Raw genomic sequence first — 23,937 nt, forward strand, 5'->3', positions numbered from 1 at the left:
TTAGCATATGACAAGCAAAATATTGTATTGTCAATGTAATCATTGTAATATAATGGACTATTCTTTTGTCTGTGTATTACATGTAAAATATTTACAACAGTGACAGACACATGGCAGGTGCTCAATAAATACTGCTATAATTAGCAAGAGATAAAAGGCTGCAATCAAAAACAGAACAGGGGAGCTACTTGCTTTCTATCATTTTCACAGTACTTTAGATCCTCATATATATCCTATGAAAAATATGTGTTTTTCTTTTTTTTTGAGATGGAGTCTCACTCTATTGCCCAGGTTGGAGTGCAGTGGCGCTATCTCAGCTCACTGCAACCTCTGCCTCCCGGGTTCAAGCAATTCTCTGCCTTAGCCTCCCGAGTAGCTGGGATTACAGGCACCTGCCATCATGCTCGGCTAGCTTTTCTTTTTCCAATAGTGGATGTTTATTACTTTTGTAATTAAAAATTATTATTAGAAGGAAGATAGGTGCTTTGGTGGGGTACCTGCATGGGGTGAACAAGAACATCAGAGTGTCCAGGAAATAAATGGCAAGTCAAGCAGCTCTCGTAGAGATTTATTTAGATGAGAAACAAAACATGAGAATAATAGTTGTAAAGAACAAATCAATAACCAACAGTGTACATTTTGGAAAACCAAGTAACTTCTTCTCAGACCTTAAATTTCTGAGTACACAGAGGTACCTGCCTGGGAATTTAAATGTTTAAGGAAAATGGGAGATGACTGAGTTGGTGTGGCCTAATCAAAAATGGTATCTTAGTTATTACATCCTGCTCCTTTCTAGCTGACAGGAAAGAAAGCTCCTATGTGGAGAGGAGGGATAAATACTGAAGGGATTTACTAAACAAATATCCATCACAGAGTTTCTTTTTTTTTTTTTTTTTTTTTTGAGACAGAGTCTTGCTCTGTCACCCAGGCTGGAGTTAAATGGTGTGATCTCAGCTTACTGCAACCTCCACCTCCTAGGTTCATGTGATTCTCATGCCTCAGCCTCCCAAGTAGCTGGGACTACAGGTGCACACCACCAAGTCAGGCTAATTTTTGTATTTTTGTTAGAGACAGGGTTTCACCATGTTGGCCAAGCCTCAAATGATCTGCCTGCCCCAGTCTCCCAAAGTGCTGGGATTATAGGCATGAGCCACTGCACCCAGCCCAGAGTTTTCATTTGTTCCTTGAAAGATTTAAGTTGGAAAGGCAAGGCCAATTGTAGGCACAACTATAGACAAGTTGAGAAGACCTCAAAAAAATCAAGTTTAGACATTTAGATTTTCCATAGAAAAAGAGTCAAGGATACTAGGTTTTAGGGTAGAGAGACCTAAATCCAAAGAGCAGCTGCAGTGGGAGGGTGCTATTAGAAAGAGGATATAGAGACATTCTTTAGGGGTAACATATGGTGACTGATCCATGCACACAAAGGGGGCCTTAGCGAAACTGCAGAGGACTGATTCTTAAACCAATCACATCTTTGCCAATCTCTGTCACCTGCAGAAGAGCAAACAGAGAAACAAGTTAGAGATTTGTGATTGAGAATCCTAGAAAACTTATTCCCCATACCCCTCAATGAGCACAGGAGACAGGTATTGGGGTATTTGCCACTGATTGGCGAAAAGCAGTGGGGAGAGGCTCTAGCTTTCTCCAGTGTCACTGCCTCAGGGAGCTGGGGACAAACAGAAGAGGAAAAAAAGGACCACCATGTTTCTTTCTCTTTCCCCTTCCCTCAATATCCTAGATACATTTGAAGACAGTACTTACTGTGGTGACCCTGCAGATTTGACCTTTGAACTCAGGGGAGTAGCAGGCCCCACTGAGTGGACACTTCTCCACTGGCTTTCCACGGTAGATGGGCCGATACGATGCAGCACAGATGTCAAAGGGGTTGTGCATGTCATAATTGAGCTGGTAGGCATCTGTAGGATTCTTCTCACAGGCAGACAAGATTTTTCGGGTCTAGGGGAAGGAAGGAGTATTTTATTTAGAAGGACAGAAAGCTCCAGACAAACACGTCAAAGGATCCCATCACCATGGTTTGTTAGTTCCGCTGATGTACTTTTCACCTAGTACAGATACAACAAGAGGTCCCAACCTCTGTACTGGATGTATGTGAAGGGTTAACAATCACCATTCCTATTGTATTGAACTTTCCCCTTCTTGATACAAAAGTGGCTCCATAATCTAGACCCACATTCCTTCACCAACTCTGGAGATTATCGGGGTCAGGTCCTAGAAAGGGTTAAAACAGACTTCCATCACCCAAAAATAATGCATTTGGAGCACACAAGTAATGGGATGTGTATGTGAAGGTTTGTGGTTGTGATGGGTTATCTGGAGCTTAATGACAGGGCTGGGGGTTACTTTCAGCTGCAGTGGAGCTATTCTAGGTTGCAGGGCACTCTTACACGAGTGCCATGTCTCAGTAAACTATTAATTAATTTTCCAGGAACAAAGGAAGCACCAGGTCAGGAAGTAAACAGAGGGTAGCATTCTGTTGGCTCTTTTTGTTGAATGTTGCTATTTACTGCTTTGTTTTAGAGGCAACGACCTTGGTCTCCTCCCTCCATGTAAGAGCTGATCTGGCTTCCCTATAGTCACTGAAGAAGTTCCATCTACCTGCTGTGCCACCTCAGGCTTGGGCCCAAGTTCCAGCAGGCGCCGAGCAAAGGTGGCAGCTGTCTTGAAGTTCTTGAGCTTGAAGAAGAGGTTGAGAGCTGTACGCAGCACGAGGATCATGTGCACAGGCTGCAGGTTTGAGTGGGTGAAATAGGCTGCCATCTGGTGGACAGAAAGAGGAACACATGCCAGGCTGATGCTACACCTGGTAGAGGTCATTTCTGAGCTGCCACACATGCATAAAAAACAACACAACACAGGATGGGCTATAAATCAGAGAGGTCTTCTACCTCCTAGGTATGGAGGACTGGTGAGATGAGGAAGTAGGGTGAAGAAATGTTTCCTCCTCTCATAGAAATGAAGGGCCCAAATTTCTCCTCCCCAGTCAGATCTGGGTTTGCAATTAAAGCATTCAAACCTAATTCAAACCTACTGGAAGGTAAAAGGAAGGATGTCTCTGTTGTGCTCAGAGTCCTGTAAATCTTTTTTTTTTTTTTTGAGATGGAGTTTCACTCGTTACCCAGGCTGGAGTGCAATGGCGTGATCTCGGCTCAGTACAACCTCCGCCTCCTGGGTTCAAGCAATTCTCCTGCCTCAGCCTCCCGAGTAGCTGGGACTACAGGTGGGTACCACCATGCCCAGATAATTTTTGTATTTTTAGTAAAGACGGGGTTTCACCATGTTGACCAGGATGGTCTCGATCTCTTGACCTCATGATCCACCCGCCTCGGCCTCCCAAAGTGCTAGGATTATAGGTGTGAGCCACCGCGCCCAGCCCGAGTCCTATCAATCTTACCTCGCAGATGCGCTTCTGCTGTTCTAGAGTCTCTTTGGGCAGCTTCTTCCTTTCTATCTCCATGGACAAACCCACAATGTACTCCCGGCAAATGGTGATGAGCTGCTGGGCCTGTAGAGGGGCAGAAGGTCAGGATACAGAGACAAGAATGTGGGAGTACCCAGGATTGGGACAGTGGCTAGACCCTCCTACCTCTGCAATCTCTTGTTTATTGTCCACAACAAGAAGTGGCACACTGAGAAGGATGGAACGGAATTTTTCCACAGCCTCCTCAAATTTGCCAACTGTGGTGAGCTGGTAGCACAGCTGCAACCGTTGGATGAGGTCATTAAGCTTCAGGCCCACAGCTGGTACACCATTCTTCAGCCCTGCATCCTTCCTGGAAAGGGAAAAGTAGGAAGAAGACAGGACAGTGAGTAGCCACCTAGGATCCAACTTCCTTTTCTGGCAAATGTCCTTTCAGCTACCCTCTGTCTCCTGTCAAAGTAGCTGGGGAAGAGGATGACAGCAGGTGTAAACCAAACTGCATAGAGTAACAGACTTTTTCTTCTTCTTTTTTTTTTTTTGAGACAGAGTTTTGCTCTTGTTGCCCAGGCTGGAGTGCAGTGGCACAGTCTTGGCTGACCACAACCTCTGCCTCCCAAGTTCAAGTGATTCTCCTGCCTCAGCCTCCCGAGTGGCTGGGATTACAGGCACATGCCACCACACCTGGCTTTTTTTTTTTTTTTTTAGTAGAGACGGGGTTTCTCCATGTTGGACAGACTGGTCTCGAACTCCCAACCTCAGGTGATCTGTCTCCTTCAGCCTCCCAAAGTGCTGGGATTACAGGTGTGAGCCACTGTGCCTGGCCCAAAGATCTTTTCTACTGGGAAACCCTAACTGTGAGAGAATTCTGACTATGTCACTGAGGCAACCATCTGAAATACTGACCACAACTTGGAAAGGATGAAAGCAAAGAGCAAGGGGCCTTACCAGTTGCGATTAGGATAGCCATACATGGAGGGTAGGCAGGGCAGAGCCTGATAGGTTGTGCGGCCTCGGGCATATGTCTGTAGGAACAGTTGCTTGTAGGGGCCAAACTGGATTACCCCTACTTGGTCATGAAGAAGCTGGAAAAGAAGGAAAGAAACAAGCATTTTGGCTTTGCTGCATAAAAACCTACTTTTCTGAAATGCTAATCTCTTTTGGGGAAAAAAAAACAAAACCAACTTACTTTTCCTTGGGCAAGGTAATTAACTTCTCTGTTCAAGTTTCCTCATCAGTAAAATACACTTAATTGTAAGACCTACTTCATTTAATAATACCTATTACTTAGGATAGTGCCTAGCACACAGTGAACACTAAATAAACATTAGCAGTTATTGCAGTGTTATCATTATTGCTGTTATTATAATACTAGCTTAGTGTTCTAAACTGATCCCTGCTTGGGAGAGGGTACTTATCTCACTGATGTGAGCCAGAAAGTGAGCTATAAATGGGTGAAGACGACTGAAGGATCTGCCCTAAGAGATTACTAGGCCAAGTGGAAGGCAGGTAACAGGAAGGCAAGTGTACTTAAACAAGACCAAGAGCTTTCATGATAAATACACACCTCTGCCCTCATGGGTAGGATTACTTCACTTGATTAAAATGAGTCAGCCATTTCCCTGGGACCCTGGGCTATGCACACTCAAGAGGAAAAGCTAAGGTTACTTACCCGCATGGCTGTTTCAAAAGAGCCTGCCAGGATGTGATCCACTGGAAGCTGAGAGTTATTACACCAGATCTAACGAGAAACAAAAAACCCAAGCCAAGTAAAACTTTGTCCCTTCTCTATTCTCCTCCATAACTATAGCAGAAAAGTAGCCAATACCTGTTATACACAAATCAAGTATTAGTCACTCATCCCTGCAGGGTTTCTTCCTGCTTACCTGAGTTGGACTTGTTCCCTTGGTTGGGGGCACAAAGAAACCATCTTCAGCCCCACCAGCTGCCCCAGGGGATATATCCTAGGGGAAAAACAAAAATTGGGTAATTTTTTTTTTTTTTTTTTTTTTGGAAACATGGTCACACTCTTGTCACCTAGGCTGGAGTGCAGAGGCATGATCTTGGCACACTACAACCTCTGCCTCCCATGCTCTAGCAATCCCCCAACCTCAGCCTCATGAGTAGCTGGGACCGCAGGCACGAATCACCACACCCAGCTAATTTTCGTATTTATTTGTAGAGATGGGGTTTTGCCATGTTAACCAAGCTGGTCTCCAACTCCCAAGCTCAAGCGATCTGCCAGGCTCGACCTCCCAAAGTGCTAGAATTACAGGTGTGAGCTACCGTGCCTGGGCAAATTAACATTTTAAGCCATTCAAGCACTTTATTCTGTTGAATCTAGAACACAACCATTTACCTTGTTCCCTGCCTCCAGCGAGGAAGAAGGGTGATAGTTGTGGGAGAAGACTGCCAAAATAGGAGCTACCTCACAGTGACAAAATGACATCAAAAACTCCAATTCAGATAAAACAGCCTGCTGTCTTTTCCTAAGCTGCTGCTGCCACAACCCTGATTACTTCATTCTTCTTTCTTTCAAATGGGAGCTAAGCATCAGATTAGAGGTAAGTTCTACATCCCCTCCTCTTTGAGCACACAGGACAGATGGAAATGACAGGCCACTAACTTTGACTCTCTCATTCTTCCTTCTTCTTCTATTTTTTTAAATAGAGACAGGGTCTTGCTATGTTGCCCAGGCTGCTCTTGAACTCCTAGGCTCAAGCAATCACCCTGCCTTAGCCTCCCAAAGTGCTGGATTACAGGCATGAGCCAGAGTGCCCAGCCATCTTCCTTCTTGCAAATGGAAGATAAGCGTCAGATTAGAAGGAGGGTCTAGTCCCCTTCCCTTCTGGAGACCTCAGGATAGTAGTGGGAGACAAATAAGGCCTCTGGCTTCCACAGGGAGATATGGAGAGAACCTTCTAAAGGTACAAATTCCACATACCAGCTCAGGAGGGAGCTCCAAATCTTCTTCTACATCCCAGCCACCTCCTTCTTCTTGTCCCTTGCCAAGAGCATCATCCCCCAAACCTTCTGTAGCCTCCACAAACCCATCTGTAAGGAAAATTCAGGCTCAAAACAGATTTGGGCTGTGGCATAATCTTAGCCAAAGGAAGTAAAATCAATCCTAGTTGGTTTCATGGCTTGGAAGTCTGCAGGGCTACCCACAACCCAGTCCCAATCCAAGGTGTCCATCGCCCCAGAACAGTCTTAAAACAGCACTTTTACCTTCATCCAGCTGCAGCTCTGCATCTTCTCCCCAGCCCTCTGAACCAACAGTGTCAATGTCAATGTCAGCAGCCAGTGCTCCTCCCTTCCCTGCAGAGGGAAGGAACAGAACAGAACTGGTTACAGTCCAGCAAGTCAGAGATAGGGCCTTTTCTGCAGGCAGGTTAAATCCTTTCAAAAACAGGTGTCAAGCTTCTGCCTACTTCTTATTTGTGTATTATTTATTTTTGTGGTATATATGTTATGCTGACTGGTAGTAGGTTTCACAGAGGGAGGGAATAGAAGACAGATGGAAGGAACTGGCCTTCCTGCTCCCAAAAACTGGCTTTTAAATAATTTGTACTTACCAGCCTTTGGCTAACAACTCTTGAGTTTCTTCCTGAGAGCTTTGCTAAGCTACCACCACTACAATGTGTACAGGGCAATGTGTACAGGTGAAATGAACTAAGAGACCAAGAAAACAGGAGGAGGTTAAGGGTGGAAGTGGTGGAGGGTGGTAGCACACATCTGCCTATACCCACATACTGGAATTACAGGTAGCTGACTTAGTACCTTAAGATTGTATGGTCATGAATGATAAAATATTGAACAACGAATATGACTACATATATAGTAAAACCTAAGAAAATACACCAAAATATTAACTGAAGTTATTGGTGGTACTAGAGGCATCCCTTTTTTTCTCCCTATTTTCCAAATTTTCTTTAATGACCTCGAAATGCAATTTTAAGTTTTTAAGACTGTACCATAACTGGCATTTCAATGCTCCATTAGGCTTCGTGCAGAAAAAAAGGAGAGATGAAACTAAATGCCAATGGTATTCTCCAGGACAGTTCTCACAAAACAAACAACAGAAGTGCTATGGGAGAAGTAGGTAGTTACCTTTGCTGGCAATGGTGCCTTCAAAGAATCCTTTGGATACAGTCAATAAAGGCCAGTTGGTATCCAATGGCATGATAGGTGCAGGAGGCTGGAGCAGCTTGGCATTAGGGTCAATGTCCGGGATCTGAATAGTAGAAGAAAACAGGCTAAAAACAAACACCACTTGGAAGTCATATAAGGAAAGTTATGCAACCTCCTTTGATCTCATTTGGTTCTCTGTCTGTCCTAGTAACCAGGTGGGAGAGGACAGTCATAACTTTAAGCTGTTCTAAGATCTCAGAGTTGATCCTGTAATAAGAGACAATCATGTAAATAAAGACTTACTGTCTCCTTCTCTGGGTCAAATGTCTCCTTTAGGCTCTCAGCTTCTTCATCTAAGCCATGGGTAGCAGCTGTGAGATAGGCCAGGGACTCTGTAGAGAAAACAGACTTTGTGGTATAGGTACATTTCCAAATGCATGTTGCTGTGGTAAGCAGCCTCTGAGATGCTCCCCCGCCCAGTGATCCCTGAATCCTGGTATTCAAGTTGTTGCATAATACCTTCCTCTTAAGTGTGGGCTGGATTTATTAACCAGCTTCTAATGGATGGGACATGGCAGATGTGATGGGATGTTAATTCCTAGATCTGGTTACAAAGATTGTGGCTTCTATCTTGGGGTGCCCTCTTTTGCTCACTTGCTGTAAGGGAAACTAGCTACCACATTACAAACCCCTACGGAGAAGTCAACATGAAAAGAAACTGATGTTTCTTAGACAACAGGGAGCAGGACATGAGGGCTGCCAATGGCCACTGAGTGAGTGCAGAAGTGGATTCTCTCCTTGGTTGAATCTTGAGATATCTGCAGTCCTGGCCAACACTTTGACTGTGGCCTCATGAGAGACCCTAAGCCAGAGGCACCTAGCTAAGCCATGCCACAAATTGTGAAATGATAAATGTTTGTTGTATTAAGCTACTAAACTTGGGAGTAATTTGTTATACAGCAATAGAGAAGTAATGCAGTTGCTTATCTTTGAGAACTATCCATCAGTGTTGAGAACCTTGGATATCTCTGTCCTCTCTGTCACATCTCAAATCTAGTTACTGCAATAAATCATGTTGTTTCCACCTTCAAAATATATGCTGAATCTGACCATGCTTATCCCTCCACTAATAGCGCCCTGGTCCAAACCACAGCTTTCACCTTGCTTGTTCCCTAATGTGTCTCAAATGCTAATATAATGCTTGGTATATAGTGGGTTCTCAAAAAATATCCCTTGAATATATACATTAATAAATGAGTGAAACCTCCAAACTGAACATAAAGAACAAAATTCTAATGGCATCCAACCAAGTGCATTTTATAGGGTATCTGCTCTAGGCCTTTTAAAACTTCCTATTTTCCCCATGGATAACTATTTTTCCTAAGGGTGTGTGGCCAGACTGAATATTCTGGCTGCACCTCCCTTTGGCTTTGAAGAAAATCTTCTAAGCACCGTAGGAGCATGTTGTCTCTCCTAAAAAAAATGCACAATAAAGAGAAATCCCTCATCACTATACACAAATTAACTCAACATGAAGAGAAAAACACTTCCTCAGACCCTGAAAAAGCTGCCGAGTCCTGGAGACTTACTCTGCCCACAGTTCTTTAGGATCCGCACACGCTCTGACACATCACCCAGGTACAGGGCATTCTGATAGTGGCCACTCATGTCCTTTCTGATCTCAGCTGCACCAAGTAAATGAGAGACATCAATTTAGGTATTTTCTCTTAAGTTGTCTTTCTCCTCTATTCACCTTCCTCCTCCCCCTAAGAACCCATCTTCTCATCCTTAGTTTGAGAGCCTCACCAATCTTCATCATCTTGCGAAGTTTTTCTAAGTTGCCAGTGATAAGATACAGGAAGGAAAGTTTGTCAAAGTTTTTGGTACGCTGATAGCACATTTCCACAATCTGGTGGTTCCCCTGCAGCAGGGCCACTTCTCCCAGCTTTTCCCAGCAGTTCTTGTCATCCAGTGCTTTGGCTGCTTCCAGAGCAATCTAAAGAATCCCCAGGGTCATGTTAACAGGTTAAAGGCACTGTGACTCAAAACCAGGGACTCTGCAAAGCATCTGCCTCTATATGAATTTCCCAAAGAACGTCCTGTACTTTCAATTACTCCTAGCCTTTTGTCTAATTCTATTGAAAATCCAGTGAACAAATAAGACCCCTTTGGATACAGGGATAGAAATAATCACATCACACATCCTCCTCCTTAGAAATTTACTTTTACAATGAAACCACCCAGCAGTTTCTGATTCCATAGAGCCATTTATTGCTTAGCTACCTTACTTCCTACCTGCCAGGTTTGAAGATCCATGGGGCTTTAGCAAAGACAGAAGAAATAATACTAGGAAGAAAGGCCGGGCGCAGTGGCTCACGCCTGTAATCCCAGCACTTTGGGAGGCCGAGGCGGGTGGATCACGAGGTCAAGAGATCGAGACCATCCTGGTCAACATGGTGAAACCCCGTCTCTACTAAAAATACAAAAATTAGCGGGGCATGGTGGCGCATGCCAGTAATCCCAGCTACTCAGGAGGCTGAGGCAGGAAAATTGCCTGAACCCAGGAGGCGGAGATTGCAGTGAGCCGAGATCGCGCCATTGCACTCCAGCCTGGGTAACAAGAGCGAAACTCCGTCTCAAAAAAAAAAAAAAAAAAAAAAAAAAAAAACTAGGAAGAAGTTCAGAACTGGAAAAAAAGTTTTCCTAAGCCCTTTTCCCCTTTAAAAACAATGTCTATTCACTCTAGGCATTCATGTCTATTCATGTCTATCCACAATCTGGTGGTTATTAGGTGCTCTTTCATCTAATAAGCTCTACCAAAGCTTATTAGGTGCTCTTTCATCTAAGTAGCCAGTCAGCAAGACCAAGTGTCAATGAAATAGTAAGATTTTCAAATTCCATGTCATCTTGCTTTTATCCTAGAAGTTACTGAATTCAGACTAATGGAGGCTGACAAAAACAGAAATGCTGTGGCAGAGAGGCAGGAAAAAGTAGAGAAGGGGCGAAGAGCAACAGGAACATAGCTTCATGTAACAACTAAAAAAATCCCAAATTTTATTATTCTGGCTAAAGAAGCAAGCCCAGAATAATGCCCTTCCAATGCCACTCTAACCCTCACACTTCTAAGACAATATGGGGCTGATGATCATATTTCTCTCACCTCAATGTTTCCACACTCTAGTGCCAGACTAAAGCGAGTTTTCTCATCCTTGACAAAATGCAGTGCCACTTCAGGATAGCCCTTCTTCTGGAGATAAGCAATAATAGACTGGCCTACTAGTTTGGCATTCCTCACCATGTGCAATACCTAGATATTTGGGGTGGGATCAGACAAGAGGTAGACATCACTTACAGAAAAAAAAAAAAAAAAAAAAAGAATGCTGCCTCTGTTAATATTCTAGTTTGCAACCTCACTTCATACCTCATCATATTTTCTGTTGATCAGGGCCAGCTTGAATTTGAATTCAGTGGGATCAATGGTGAGCACCCGGGGACGGCACTCCCTGTCTAGGCAGTATACATTGTTGCCCTTCACCCTTGTGACATAGATGGGTAAATCCAGAGTTCGAATGATCCCGTGGTCCCTAAGAACAGAGGGTAGAGGGCGCAACTTTCAGTAAGTGAGAGGGAAAATCCATCCTGTGACAAAATGGAACAAACCTAGGAAACAGTCTTTTGTCAAGTGCCGTTTGAACAATGATATAGATGGGAGGTGATTCGAAAGACAGCAGAACTAAATGCCAAATTTATCATATTCTTTCTATGGTGGGGCAGATAGCATGATCTTTCTTTACATGCTATTATCCTAGAAGATGAGTAACAGACAATGGTTATAGGAATCAGACCTAAAAGTTAAAACTTAAGTTCTGATATACAATCAGTAGGTGACTATGGACAGGTAACTTCTTTATAAGCTGTAATTTAAAGTAGAACAGAGGTAGAAATGAGGAGTTCTGACAAAGAAATAATAGAAAATAGAAAGCATTTTGAACTGAATAATAATAAATAGATTACAAATTGAAGTTTGTCAGTATAGCTAATGCAACACTTGACAGATAATTTACAGACTGTATTAGAAGAAATATTGAAAACTATTGGGTTCTACATGCATATAATAGGAGAGATTAAAAATTAACGAGAACTCATCTCAAAAATTTTACTGTTCTTTTTAAACAGTAAAGAACAAAGTACTTAGAAGAAAATAATAAAGCCAATAGTAGAAATTAAATAGAAAACAAAAATACTATAGAGAAATTCAATAAAGTCAAACGTTGAATAAAATTGATAAGTCTCTCATGAGGGTAATTAAAAGAAAAAAATAATAGGAATGAAAAAGAAGATATCACTACAGATCTTGCAGAATAAAGATGTAACTTTTTAAAAGGCTCAAACTGGCTGGGCACGGTAGCTCACACCTGTAATCCCAGCACTTTGGGAGGCCAAGGCAGGCAGATCACATGAGGCCAGGAGTTCAAGACCAGTCTGGCTAACATGGTGAAACCCTGTCTCTACTCAAAATACAAAAATTAGCCAGGCCTGGTGATGCACATCTGTAATCCCAGCTACTTGGGAGGCTTAGGCAGGAGAATCACTTGAGCCTGGGAGGCGGAGGTTGCAGTGAGTCAATATTACACCACTGCATTCCAGCCTGGGTAACAGAGTGAGACTCCAACTCAAAAAGTAAAAATTAAAAAATGAAGGATCAAACCCCTAAAAATTAAAATTTGCCAAAGTTGACTAAGAAAGAAATAGGAAACATCTATAGTCCTATAATAGCTTAAGAAACAATCAGATTTTTAAAATCCTCCCATAGAGAAAGTCCTATGTCCATATGACTTCAAGGGCAAATTCTAACCAACACTTAAGGAAGAATTAATTTCCATCTTATGCAAACTCATTGAGAGAAGAGAAAAAGATACATTATTTTGCTTGCTTTATGAAATTCATACAACCTTGATACTAAAACCTAACAAGGACAGAAAAAAAAAGGGGAAAATTATAGGTACTCTCACTTATAAATATGTGAAAATCATAAGCAAAATATTAGCAACCTAAAACTTGCAATATTAAAAAGCGTAAAAATATCAAGACCAAGTTAGGTTTATACCAAGAATATAACGTTGATTTAAGATTTATAAAAAATCGGCCAGGCACAGTGGCTCAAGCCTGTAATCCCAGCACTTTGGGAGGCTGAGGCAGGCAGATCACCTGAGGTCAAGAGTTAGGGACCAATCTGACCAACATGGCAAAATCCCATCTCTACTAAAAATTAAAAAAATTAGCGAGGTATAGTGGCTCACACCTGTAATCCCACCTACTTGGGAGACTGAGGCACAAGAATTGCTTGAACCTGGGAGGCGGAGGTTGCAGTGAGCTGAGATCATGCCACTACACTCCAGCCTGGAGTGAGACTCTGTCTCAAAAAAAAAAAAAAAAAAAAAAAAAATTAAAAAAACAATTGAATTCACTACATTAATCAATGAAAGGAGAAAAATTGTATGACTACCTCAATGCAGGTTGAGCATCCCAAACTGGAAATCTGAAATGCTCCAAAATCCAAAACTGAGCACCAAAATGACACTCAAAGGAATTGCCCGTCAGAACAGTTTGCATTTCAGATTTTTGGATGTGGATGTTCAATCAGTAATGCAAATATTTCAAAATTAGAAAAAAAATCAGAAATATAAAATACTTCTAGTTTCTAGCATGTCAGGTAAGGGATACTCAACCTGTATATGCAGAAAAGGTATTTAATAAAATTCAACATTTGGGCCAGTCATGGTGGCTCATGGTTGTAATCCCAGTACTCTGGTAGGCCAAGGCAGGCTGACTGCTTGAGCCCAGGAGTTTGAGACCAGCCTGGGAAACATGGCAAAACCCCACTACTACAAAACATACAAAAATTAGCTGGGCATAGTTACACACGCCTGTAGTTCCAGCTGCTTGGGAGGCTGAGTTGGAAGGCTAGCTTGAGCCCAGGAGGCAGATGTTGCAGTAAGCCAAGATTGTGCCACTACACAATGGACAACAGAGTGAGACTCTCTCCCAAAAATAAATAAATTAAATTAATAAATAAATAGAAATAAATAAATTAATTAAATTCAACATCCATTCAAGATAAAAAACCTCTTAGCAAAAAGAAATGCAAAATTTCTTCATAGAGAAGGGATATCCATTAAAAAAATCTACTGCAAGCTTACATAATTCTAACACACTGAAAGTTTACCCTTTAAATTAGGAATAAGACAAGAATATTTGCTGTCATCATGTTAATTCAACATTGCTGGAGATCCTAGTCAGTGCAGTAAGACAAGAAAAATATAGTAATATATAAGTACTTGCAAAAAGAAACTAAATTGTCATTACCCACAGATACTATGATTTCTGTAAAGGAAATACAAGTAAGTCCTAGAATTAATAAAAGTCTAGCAAGATTCCTTAAAATAAAATCAATTTTAAATTGATTTTGTTTTTAAATTGAATTGTTTCTAAATATCAACAAATTAGAAAATTAAAATTTTAAATGGATATTATTCATCTACAAACAGAATTTTAAAACCGTCAAGTGTCTAATAAATCTAACCAAAGAAATGCAAGATCTCTATAGGGAAAACTATAAAACTTTACTGAAGGATATTTCAGAAAACCTAAACAAATAAAGAGCTGCTATACCAAGTTCACAGATTAGGAAATTGAACACTGTAAGGACTGCAAAGATGGCAGTTATCCCCCAAAGTGATGTACAGATTCAATGCAATTCCAAATGAAATCACAAACATTTTTGGTGGAATTTCACAAGTTAATTAAAAAAACTTATGTGAAGGGCCAGGCAATGTGGCTGATACCTATAATCCCAGCACTTTGGGAGGCCGACGTGGGAGGACTGATTGAGGTCAGGAGTTTGAGACCAGCCTGGCCTATATGGTGAAACCCAGTCTTCACTCAAAATACAAAAATTAGCTGGGTGTGGTGGCAAGCAATACCAGCTACTCAAGAGGGTTAGGCAGGAGAATCACTTGAACCTGGGAGGCAGAGGTTGCAGTGAGCCAAGATTATGGCACTGCACTCCAGCCTGGGCAACAGAGCGAGACTCCATTGCAAAACAAAAAACAGTAACAACAAATTTATGTGAAAAGGCAAAATTTACTTGAAAATACCCTAATAACTTTAAAAAAATAAACAAAATGGGAAAAATCAGAGGAAGTGTTTTACCAGATGTGAAGCTTTATCATAAAGCTGCATTATTTAAGACAGTGTGGAATTAGAGTAGACAAACAGACCATAGATCCTTGCATTTTTGAAAACATGATTCATGTATGACAAAGATGAGACTGCAGAACAATGGAGAAAGAGTGGTCTTTTCAATAATGCTGCTGGGCAACTGAGTGTCCTTATGAAAAAGTGGGATTGAGCTTCCTATACCTCACACCATAGGTAACAATCAACATTAGGTAGATTATAGACCTAGATATAAAAAGCAAAGTTACAATGTTTTTACAAGAGAATACAGAAGAATGGCTTTATGATTTGGGAGTCAATATTTTTAATATAGGAAGAAACCTAATATCCATAAAAGATAAAGATTCATAAACTCAGCTACATTAAAATTATGATTGTTCATTAAAGGATACTATAAAGAAAATCAGAAGACATGCTACAAAAGAGATGTTGATATTTGCAACATGTAGCCCTGACAAAGGACTGACAATCCAAACGTATAATAAATCATACAAATTGGCTGGACTCGGTGGCTCATGCCTGTAATCCTAGCACTTTGGGACGCCATGTCGGGCGGATCACGAGGTTAGGAAATCAAGACCATCTTGGCCAACCTGGTGAAACCCCATCTCTACTAAAATACAAAAAAAATAAGCTGGGCGTGGTGGTGCACACCTGTAGTCCCAGCTACTCAGGAGGCTGAGGTAGGGGAATCACTTGAACCCAGGAGGCAGAGATTGCAGTGAGCCGAGACTGCGCCACTGCACTCCAGCCTGGCAATGGTGCAAGACTCTGTCTCAAAAAAAAAAAAAAAAAAAAGAAAAGAAATCATGCCAATTAAGAAAAAAGAAAAACAATATAAGATAAAGATTTGACTAGAGCTCACATAAGAGGAAATCTTAATGGATGGCCAGATGACAAGGTGCTCAATCTCATTAGGAAACAGAAAACAGCAAAACAAAAGTACAAGGAGATCCCATTACAGATGGATAAAAATAAGTCTCACCAAATCAAGTGTTGGTAAGGAAGATAAGAAAGGAAAGTTTTTTCTCTTTCTTTTTTTTCTTTTGAGATGGGGTTTTGCTCTGGTTGCCCAGGTTGGAGTGCAAGGGTGTGATCTCAGCTCACCACAACCTCTGCCTCCCGGGTTCAAGTGCTTCTCCCGCCTCAGCCTCCCAAGTAGCTGGGATTACAGGCATAAGTCAACACACCCAGCTAATTTTTTGTATTTTTAGTAGAGATGGGGTTTCTCCATGTTGGTCAGCTTGGCCTTGAACTCCTGACCACAGGTGATCCACCCGCCTTGGCTTCCCAAAGTGCTGGGATTACAGGCGTGAGCCACCACACCCAGCCCGAAAGGAAATTTTTATAGCAAACTGGTGGGCATGCAACTTAGTACAACCGCTTTGAAAAGCAGTTTTACGGCCAGGCGCAGTGGCTCATGCCTGTAAATCCCAGCACTTTGGGAGGCCAAGGCAGGCAGATCACAAGGTCTGGAGTTTGAGACCAGCCTGACCAACGTGGTGAAACCCCGTCTCTACTAAAAATACAAAAATTAGCTGGGCGTGGTGGCGCAGGCCTGTAATATCAGTTACTCTGGAGGCTGAAGCAGGAGAATTGCTTGAACCTGGGAGGCAGAGGTTGCAGTGAGCTGAGATTGCTCCACTGCGCTCCAGCCTGGGCAACAAAGAGAGACTCCGCTCAAAAAAAAAAAAAAAAAAAAAAACAGTTTCACATTACCTAATAAATGTGAAGATATGCATACTCTATGGCCTAGCAATTCTATTCTGGGTATATATTATACACTCTAGAGAAATGTATGTACATGTACACCAGAAAACATGTAAAAGAATGTTTAAGAGCAATGTTCATACTAGCCAAAAACTAGAATTTACTCAAATATTCTTTAAAAGAGAACTGACAAACTGTGATATAATCATATAATTATACAAAAATGAAAATAAATGAAATGTAAGATGGATGAATCTTACAAACAAAATATTGAGCAAAATATGAAATAATATATTCAGTATCATTTCATTTATATGAAGGCAAAACCAGGCAAAACTAAATCATATTAAGAAACACAGGGCAGTAAAATTACAAAGAAAAGCAAGGAAAAAATTATTGTAAAAACTAGAATGTCATTTTTGGTGGAAACAGGGAGAGCTGTGATCAATAAGGACGACATGGCAAAGGGCTTCTGGGGTACCAGACTGTTCTATTTCTTGACTTGGGTGGTAGTTATGCTGATGTTTGCTACATAACTTATTTGTTATTCTATACATTTTTTAATGTAATTGTCTACATTTGTTTTAGATTTCTCAATTTTAAAAAAGTCAAAAACAGAATGTTCTGATGCCCCTAGCACATATATGCCAGGTAAGGCTTTTCCATAAAGTTTATGAAGAACTTCAGTTATATCTCAAGATACGACAGTGATTTCAGGAAGCAGCCTTCTCCCATTCTGTATCCCAAATAATTCACTTACCCAGTGGTGACAGCATATTTGATGTGGTTGCTTGTGGTATAGATAAACACCCCACTCTCATCCCAGGCCCCACTCTTGACACGAATGTTCTCATGAATGTTACATAAAGCATCCAGTTTTCGGTTACAGATCACAATGGCTGTAAGAGGCAAAGGGCATGAGTGTTCTGTTGGATAGGGTAAGTGCCATAGACTGGCAGGGATGGGGGTAGGAGGGACTGGTCTCTAAATCAGGGTGGATATAATTAAGACTCACCATGTTTGGCTAGTAGCGCTACATGTGACATGTCTGCTGACCAGATAACATATTTCACTTTAGAAATCTTCACAGATGCCAGAGTCCTGAGATAGAGATGTGCAAACGTGAATGGATCTACTTCCCTTGCCTTAAGCTATGATCTACATCAGTTGCACCCTCTACTTAATGGAAACCCCAATTTCTTAATGTAATACTAATTACATAAAATACTTAACGTAATTCCTACATAGAAACTCAGTGACTTAAACATTCTGGCTGACATTGTGCACTTTTCCCTTCCTCAACCCCTGGTCCCTCATTTCCTTGTATTATTAGGGAATCTGTGTATGTCTATTTCACCACTGGACTGTAAGCTCCTTTATGTTATTATAATCTGTCTCTTTCTCATCCTAAGCCCTGAGAACACTCTTAGTTCAGGTAAGTGCTGGAAAAACAGATAAATAACCAAGATTCTTGCTGTAATGCTACAGTGGACAGGCAGGATGGAGAGTGATCACAGAAGGGAAAAAGTTACTAGAAAGAGTCTTGAAGCACACAAAGTAGCCAAGCCACAAGACAAACTCACTTGGGGAAAAAGGTTCCCACTAAAGCTGTCCACTCTCCCCATCTACATGGCTGTCTGCTTAGGGGCACCTGATATGTTACCGCTTCTGCTGTACATCAAAGAGCGTGATAGAGTCCGCATCTCGAAGCAGGAGGTTGCCTGTGCCAGCATAGAAGATCTCATCACAGTTGGGTACCTGTACCTTTTTGGTGATCTCATTCTTCAGATTCTTGATCAGAAGCTGCAATAAGTATTAAAGATGGGGTTAAGAGAATAAGTCTGTATAGATGATGATGGCAACTGATGAAGTCTCTCAACAATTTTTCCTTAGCGTCAATAAACTAAGTATTTTTTGTCCTGTCCATGTCAATGACCACTGCAGACAGACCACTTCAATCAAGATCTTCTCTAAGAGCCTTAATGCATCTTTTTTTCTCCTCCAACTGAAACATCCTGAGAAGTCCAACTAAAGTCTGAATTCCTCAATCACCAGAGAAAGAAAACAATGCTTCTGGGGCTTACATTTTGTTAAATGTTTTCTTCAGAGTGCTTTACCTTGTGCTGGACCTACTACATTTCAAGTACCAATGGAGGTAGCAGAACAAGGAGGGAGATCTCTTCATCCAGCCCACTCACTTCAGATTTGATGCATTCTGGGCTCCTGTAGTCAAGAGTGACTTTAGCTTGGTTCTTAAACCCAGAGCCACAGCGATCATCAACACAATCAAATCAGTTTTAATCCCTTTCCCCCAAGAGGGCTCAGTGTAGGGCTAGAGACAAAAGTATAGCCAACGCACGAGAATCATGGCTGCCCAGGGGAGAGCAGAAAAAACAATGGTCTTCATTCTGCAATACACAGGCCATTGCCACCACACTCCTCAAATTAGTTTCTGCTTTTAGTCTTAACTCACCGAATGCATCCGATCTAGGACAGCAAATCGATTTCGAGCGACCCAAACGGCTGTCAGGCCTGAGGATCGTTTCCCTTCAGGGGCTGAGAAGAACAAAACCAAAGGATGGAAGCATGTGGTGAGTCACTGGCAGGTGACATAGTCGGATGCCATGGAGCTGCCAGTCTTGCTGGATGCCATCTTGGCTTTGCCAGTTGAGCTGCTTCCTAACGAATTCAGCCATAACCTGGGGCTATTGTTGAGTGACTTTTCCCCACCAGTCTCCTCCAAACACCAACCACCACCTCTGCCAAGGCTCTTTTCTCTAGGCCAAGTGGCTGCATTTCAGCCAACATCATGTACTGGCAGAAGGGCCGCCCATCTTGGGCGACAGCACACTCCATCAAGCTAACGAGCAGGGCCTCCCTGGCCAAGCTGCGGCAAAGCGAGCCTGTGTCATAGGACCCCCTCCCCAGGATGCAGCTGCTCAGCTGCTTTTAACATGCAAATGTAGACTTCCTAGTAGGGCAGGGTGGGGCAGAGCACTCCCAACTCAATCTTGACAAGAGAGCTTGGTGCTGGGCAGTATTTAGAACCAAGCTGTTGCTCTGTAAATGTCAATTGACCATTCTTATCACCCTGAAGAGAGTTACAAAATGTTCCTCAGTTTAGTGACTTATTAGAATTTTGAAATGCACACTCCATTCTCTGGAAAACTTGTAGAAGGATAAATAGAAGGGTGTATCAAAATACTCATTTACGTATGACACCAGCAGAAAACTGGACAGAACATACTGGCCAGTCTTGCCCCTGGCATCTGGAATGGTAGGCAATTTACAAAAGTAATTATTATCACAGCCAACACTCCCATTTTCCAGGGGCCAGGAAACTGCAATATTCAAGCCTGTCTCTGTTGCCCACCTCTCTCAAAAAATGAAGTACAGAAAATAAAAGTGGTAATAAAACAAAATATTTTAAATTATATTAATTGTAAACATAGATGGGGAAAAAAAGCAAAGGGCTGAGTTGAGAGGTACCAAATCATAAGATTTAGTCAGAAATGGCTTAACGGACTTACAAGGGAGAATTTGACTTATAAATACCAAATACAAATATATTTTCTTTCTCTCACTATTAACACATTTAAAAGAGAGGAAATCGATTAGCAACAATGATGACCCAGAGGCACCCACAAAAGAAACAGAGCTAGCAAATTATTTCTCAGGAATCTGCTGATGGCATCTAAAATATGAAAGTATGCCAGTAAGAGTAGGGATCTGCAGAATAAATCTTTGACCTGGTACTAGCCATAAACCCGCTGGAGGAAGTGCACTGAAAGGCACCTAGACAATAGTCAAATCCATTCTGAGAATGTTTTGTCAGCAAGTTCTAGTCACAAGGACATCAACAAGGGATGGTGGTGATGGAAGAGGTAGGCAGCAGTCTCAGCTGGATCCTGGGATCCCAGGTGGGGTGTGGGGCTGTTAGCAGCCTCATCTTTTTGACATGCAAAAGGAAGCAGATCGAATCTGGATGTGGATGGGGGAGTATAAATCCCTAGTCCCTGGGTGAGACATTGTAAGATTGGAACCACATTTTTAAATAAATGAAACTACCAGGGTGAAAGTCATATCAACTGACAATAAACTAGGATAACATGCTGTGCTGAAAGAGAAAATGGAGAGTTTCTAATAACCAAATTATAAAATATATATATCTAGCTGGGGTAATAAAATGGAGGAGGAACATGAATATTTCACACCATGGTCGCCTCTGATGCAATTGTCAGCAGCACCTGCCAACAGACATGAGTGATGTGGCCATGGCTTGGGGATGGAATGCGAAAACTTGAAGAGGAGAGATGATGTGGGTGAAGAGAGCTGGAAGCAGAGTGGGGTAGACAAAAAGAATACCTACCATCAGGATTCTGGGAGTCAGCATCCTTAGGGATGGTGTACAGGTCATAGGTACTATTCTCTAAATTGCTGGCTCTCTGTAGAGGAAAAGGGGAAATTAAAATGTTAGTGAGAAGCACCCAAGACACCAGTTTTCCAGTTTACTCTGACAGAGAAAACAGATCCAATGCACAGACAGCAATCTGAAACCATACTTTTCTTACTCTTCACCCAGAGGACATTTATTTGACTGTTTCTACATCTAAGAATTATAGGGCTCTTTGCCAAACAACTAGGCACTGATGTCACTTTATTTTCTTTTTCTTCCAAAGATGCAGATATTATTTGAATGAAAGTAAGAATTGCTCTCTAATCCACAAATTAACAGACTAGGACCCTGATATTCTGGTGCCCCACCCTGAGTACTCATCAACTGAGTACTCAACTGCTGGAAAGAAAAACAAAGACATCAAAGAAAAGACACTATAGAAATACAACTATTTATTGGGAAAGAGGAAAAAGAAAAACAAAAGAAAACTATCAGAATATAAACTGCTAAGTATTAAAGAAGAACAGATTAGATAATATAGTTATATGAGGAAAGACATATAACTTCATTCCTTTTTAACTTGGCCACCAGGGTACTAAAATTAGAATGTCATTTCCTTTTTTTTCCAAATTCTGTGACAAGAAACAGAGAGGACTCTTTGATGATTCAGAAGCCAAACCCACTGACACAAACTCCCTCTCAAAATCATAGTTCTTCTATTTTCACTCAGAGGAAGGGATCTTTCCATAGGATATAAAGAGTCTAAACATTCTCTCAAACTATTTCTAGTGATCTGGGTCATTCATCCTGATGCTCCATTAAGTTCAGCTTCATGAAAGATAGGCGGTTCACAAATGCTCAATATGTTTATGACAATTGAAACCTATCTGATTTGAGTCTCTAAGTGATCACTGTGTCAGCTCTCACAAAATGACCATTATATAGTTTCTAAGAAGCCATTAAAGATTCCCTAAGGGCATAAGAAAGAAACCTATGTTCTCAGGACATCACTGCCCTACCAGAAGAGCAAAAAAAAAAAAAGAAAGAAACCTATGGAAAATGAGGAGAACCTAGGAGGACTCCACAGGTTACTTACAGTACAAAGCAGGACTGCATTTTCTGCTGGATTGTATGACATATTGAATACTGGAAACTTCGAACCACTAGAGATATATATAGAAAAAGGAGAAAACAGGGAAGAGGCGTTAATAGTAGAAGGAAGAAAGGAATCACCCCCACACCTACTTATCCAATCTTTATATTACATACTCATCACTTTTATAATCAGGAATAAAAATGAATAAATACTGTATTCTCTTCCTTTCTTTAAGGCTTGGGAACTTCCCTAGCTCAGCTTTGAACAGTTTTTAAAAGTAAGCCATAGTAGTTTTAAAAAGTAAGCAACAGAAGGTAGAATTAGCACTCACTGTAGTCAGTGGGACTGGGTCTGCTTGGATACAAATTCCTACACATAATTACAGTGGACACCACACAGTAACATGATGTGATTTGTCTCTGGCTGGTTTCTCCTGTCTCTTGGAGTGCTCACATAAACCCATTTTTTCTTTTATTGTAGTGATGCTAGAGGGTGGTTATCAAAACCTCATGCCAAAGTTTGCCCCCATGAATGTTTCAGCATGCTGATGCAGCTGGCTTTTCAAAAGGACAGTTCCTTTTGCCAGGCATCCCAGAGGTTATCATATCTTCAGAATTAAGAGTTTTCAGGGACATATACTCTGATTCAGAGCTGTGTGCTTTTTGCTGGAAAGCGATGGGGAGTTAAAGAAAAGAAATGCCAAATAAAGGCAAAACGTTCTGTTACCATTTTGGGCCATTCTTTATCAAGAAACTTCCTCTGGTTTGCAAGAGACCTAGCAAAGTGTGGCAGAATAATTTCCCATCCACAAGGTCACTAGCATTCTCAACAAGGGAATTATCATTCTATTCATGACCACTTTCTTGCCTACCTCTCTCATTGGGTTTAAACTGAGCAGGCTCATCTAATGGGGATTCCATCTATGACAGAATATGAAATTAAAAAATCTCATTTAAAAGAAGAGTGTATCAGGGTGACAGATAAGAGGGTTTGGAAGAAAGAAACAAGTCTGATTTACCTCCGCAACTGCATCACTGCAACATCTTTGGAGCTGTTGAAATCCAGCTGACGTAAGAATCGGTCCTTGACATAGTGTAGCATATTGCCATGAACAGCATAGGCTGGCCGTTCCCGTTCCAGCTTAAACACAATCATACCACCATCATGGCCTAGGGGTCAGGTAGAATAGAAGAAAGAATAAGCTATAGGCAAGAAAAAAACCTGGAAATTGGAGATACATAAGGATGAGGATTATATCTATATGCTATTAATAAAAACAAAGACAAGACACCTGAATGCACTCCTTATTTGCCTAAATTCTCACAATTCTTGGAAGCTTTATTTAAATAATTCTCTGTGAATCCTTTCCTAATACTAGTCACACTGACCTTTTCTGTGTCCCCTAATGCTTTGCACAAACCTCCATTTTAGTACTTACCATCCTGCACTGTAACCATTTAGATCACCCACATTATAACATAAATTCCCTGAAAGCAGAAATTATAATTTCCATCTTTCCCCAGCCTCTAGCATGTAAAAGGAGTATAAATAGTATTGGCTGAAAAATGAATGTTAGTTTAAAAACCCTTTATGATTTTTTTTAAATGTTTAGCACTTTCCCTACTAGCATCATCATCCCTTAGAGAATCCTTTCCACTCTTGTCCTTCTCCTGTCTGCTCTCCAAATATAAACCAGATCATGTCACTTTCCTGCACAAAACCTTCCAATGGCTTTCCATTTATTCAGAGTAAAATCTTAAGTTCTAACCATGGCGTAGAAGACAATACACAATCTGGCTGACGTCACCAATTACTTAGTCCCTTACTCACTGTGCTCCAACTGGCCTCTCTGATGTTCCTTAGCATGTGATGGTGACATGCTAAGCACCTCTCACATCATAGTCCTTGCATTTGCTGTTCCCATTG

At 41.4% G+C, this 23,937-nt stretch overlaps 1 protein-coding gene across 2 annotated transcripts in view; it reads right to left on the reverse strand.

Moving 5' to 3' along the window:
- COPA (COPI coat complex subunit alpha) overlaps positions 1-23,937 on the reverse strand; it is a 52,152-nt gene continuing 28,215 nt past the window's right edge. The window contains exons 11-33 of one of the 2 annotated variants that reach the window (XM_032260878.1): positions 23,030-23,180; positions 22,012-22,078; positions 20,889-20,964; positions 18,993-19,075; positions 18,183-18,322; positions 17,535-17,620; positions 17,280-17,418; positions 10,992-11,154; positions 10,731-10,877; positions 9,377-9,566; positions 9,160-9,255; positions 7,874-7,962; positions 7,550-7,673; positions 6,668-6,757; positions 6,384-6,493; positions 5,326-5,403; positions 5,112-5,180; positions 4,388-4,524; positions 3,608-3,794; positions 3,416-3,526; positions 2,620-2,781; positions 1,765-1,959; positions 1-1,494 (exon numbers count right to left, since the gene is read on the reverse strand). In XM_032260878.1, coding sequence (XP_032116769.1) covers positions 1,435-1,494; positions 1,765-1,959; positions 2,620-2,781; positions 3,416-3,526; positions 3,608-3,794; positions 4,388-4,524; positions 5,112-5,180; positions 5,326-5,403; positions 6,384-6,493; positions 6,668-6,757; positions 7,550-7,673; positions 7,874-7,962; positions 9,160-9,255; positions 9,377-9,566; positions 10,731-10,877; positions 10,992-11,154; positions 17,280-17,418; positions 17,535-17,620; positions 18,183-18,322; positions 18,993-19,075; positions 20,889-20,964; positions 22,012-22,078; positions 23,030-23,180 — 2,750 coding nt within the window. In that variant the 3' untranslated portion in view covers positions 1-1,434. Of the gene's footprint in view, positions 1,495-1,764; positions 1,960-2,619; positions 2,782-3,415; positions 3,527-3,607; positions 3,795-4,387; positions 4,525-5,111; positions 5,181-5,325; positions 5,404-6,383; positions 6,494-6,667; positions 6,758-7,549; positions 7,674-7,873; positions 7,963-9,159; positions 9,256-9,376; positions 9,567-10,730; positions 10,878-10,991; positions 11,155-17,279; positions 17,446-17,534; positions 17,621-18,182; positions 18,323-18,992; positions 19,076-20,888; positions 20,965-22,011; positions 22,079-23,029; positions 23,181-23,937 lie in introns of both variants that reach the window. The other variant, XM_032260877.1, reaches the window with a different exon arrangement.

The sequence above is a fragment of the Sapajus apella genome, unplaced genomic scaffold (assembly GCF_009761245.1).
Source record: "Sapajus apella isolate SASKATOON/1434 unplaced genomic scaffold, GSC_monkey_1.0 scaffold119, whole genome shotgun sequence".
Classification (NCBI taxonomy): Eukaryota; Metazoa; Chordata; class Mammalia; order Primates; family Cebidae; genus Sapajus; species Sapajus apella.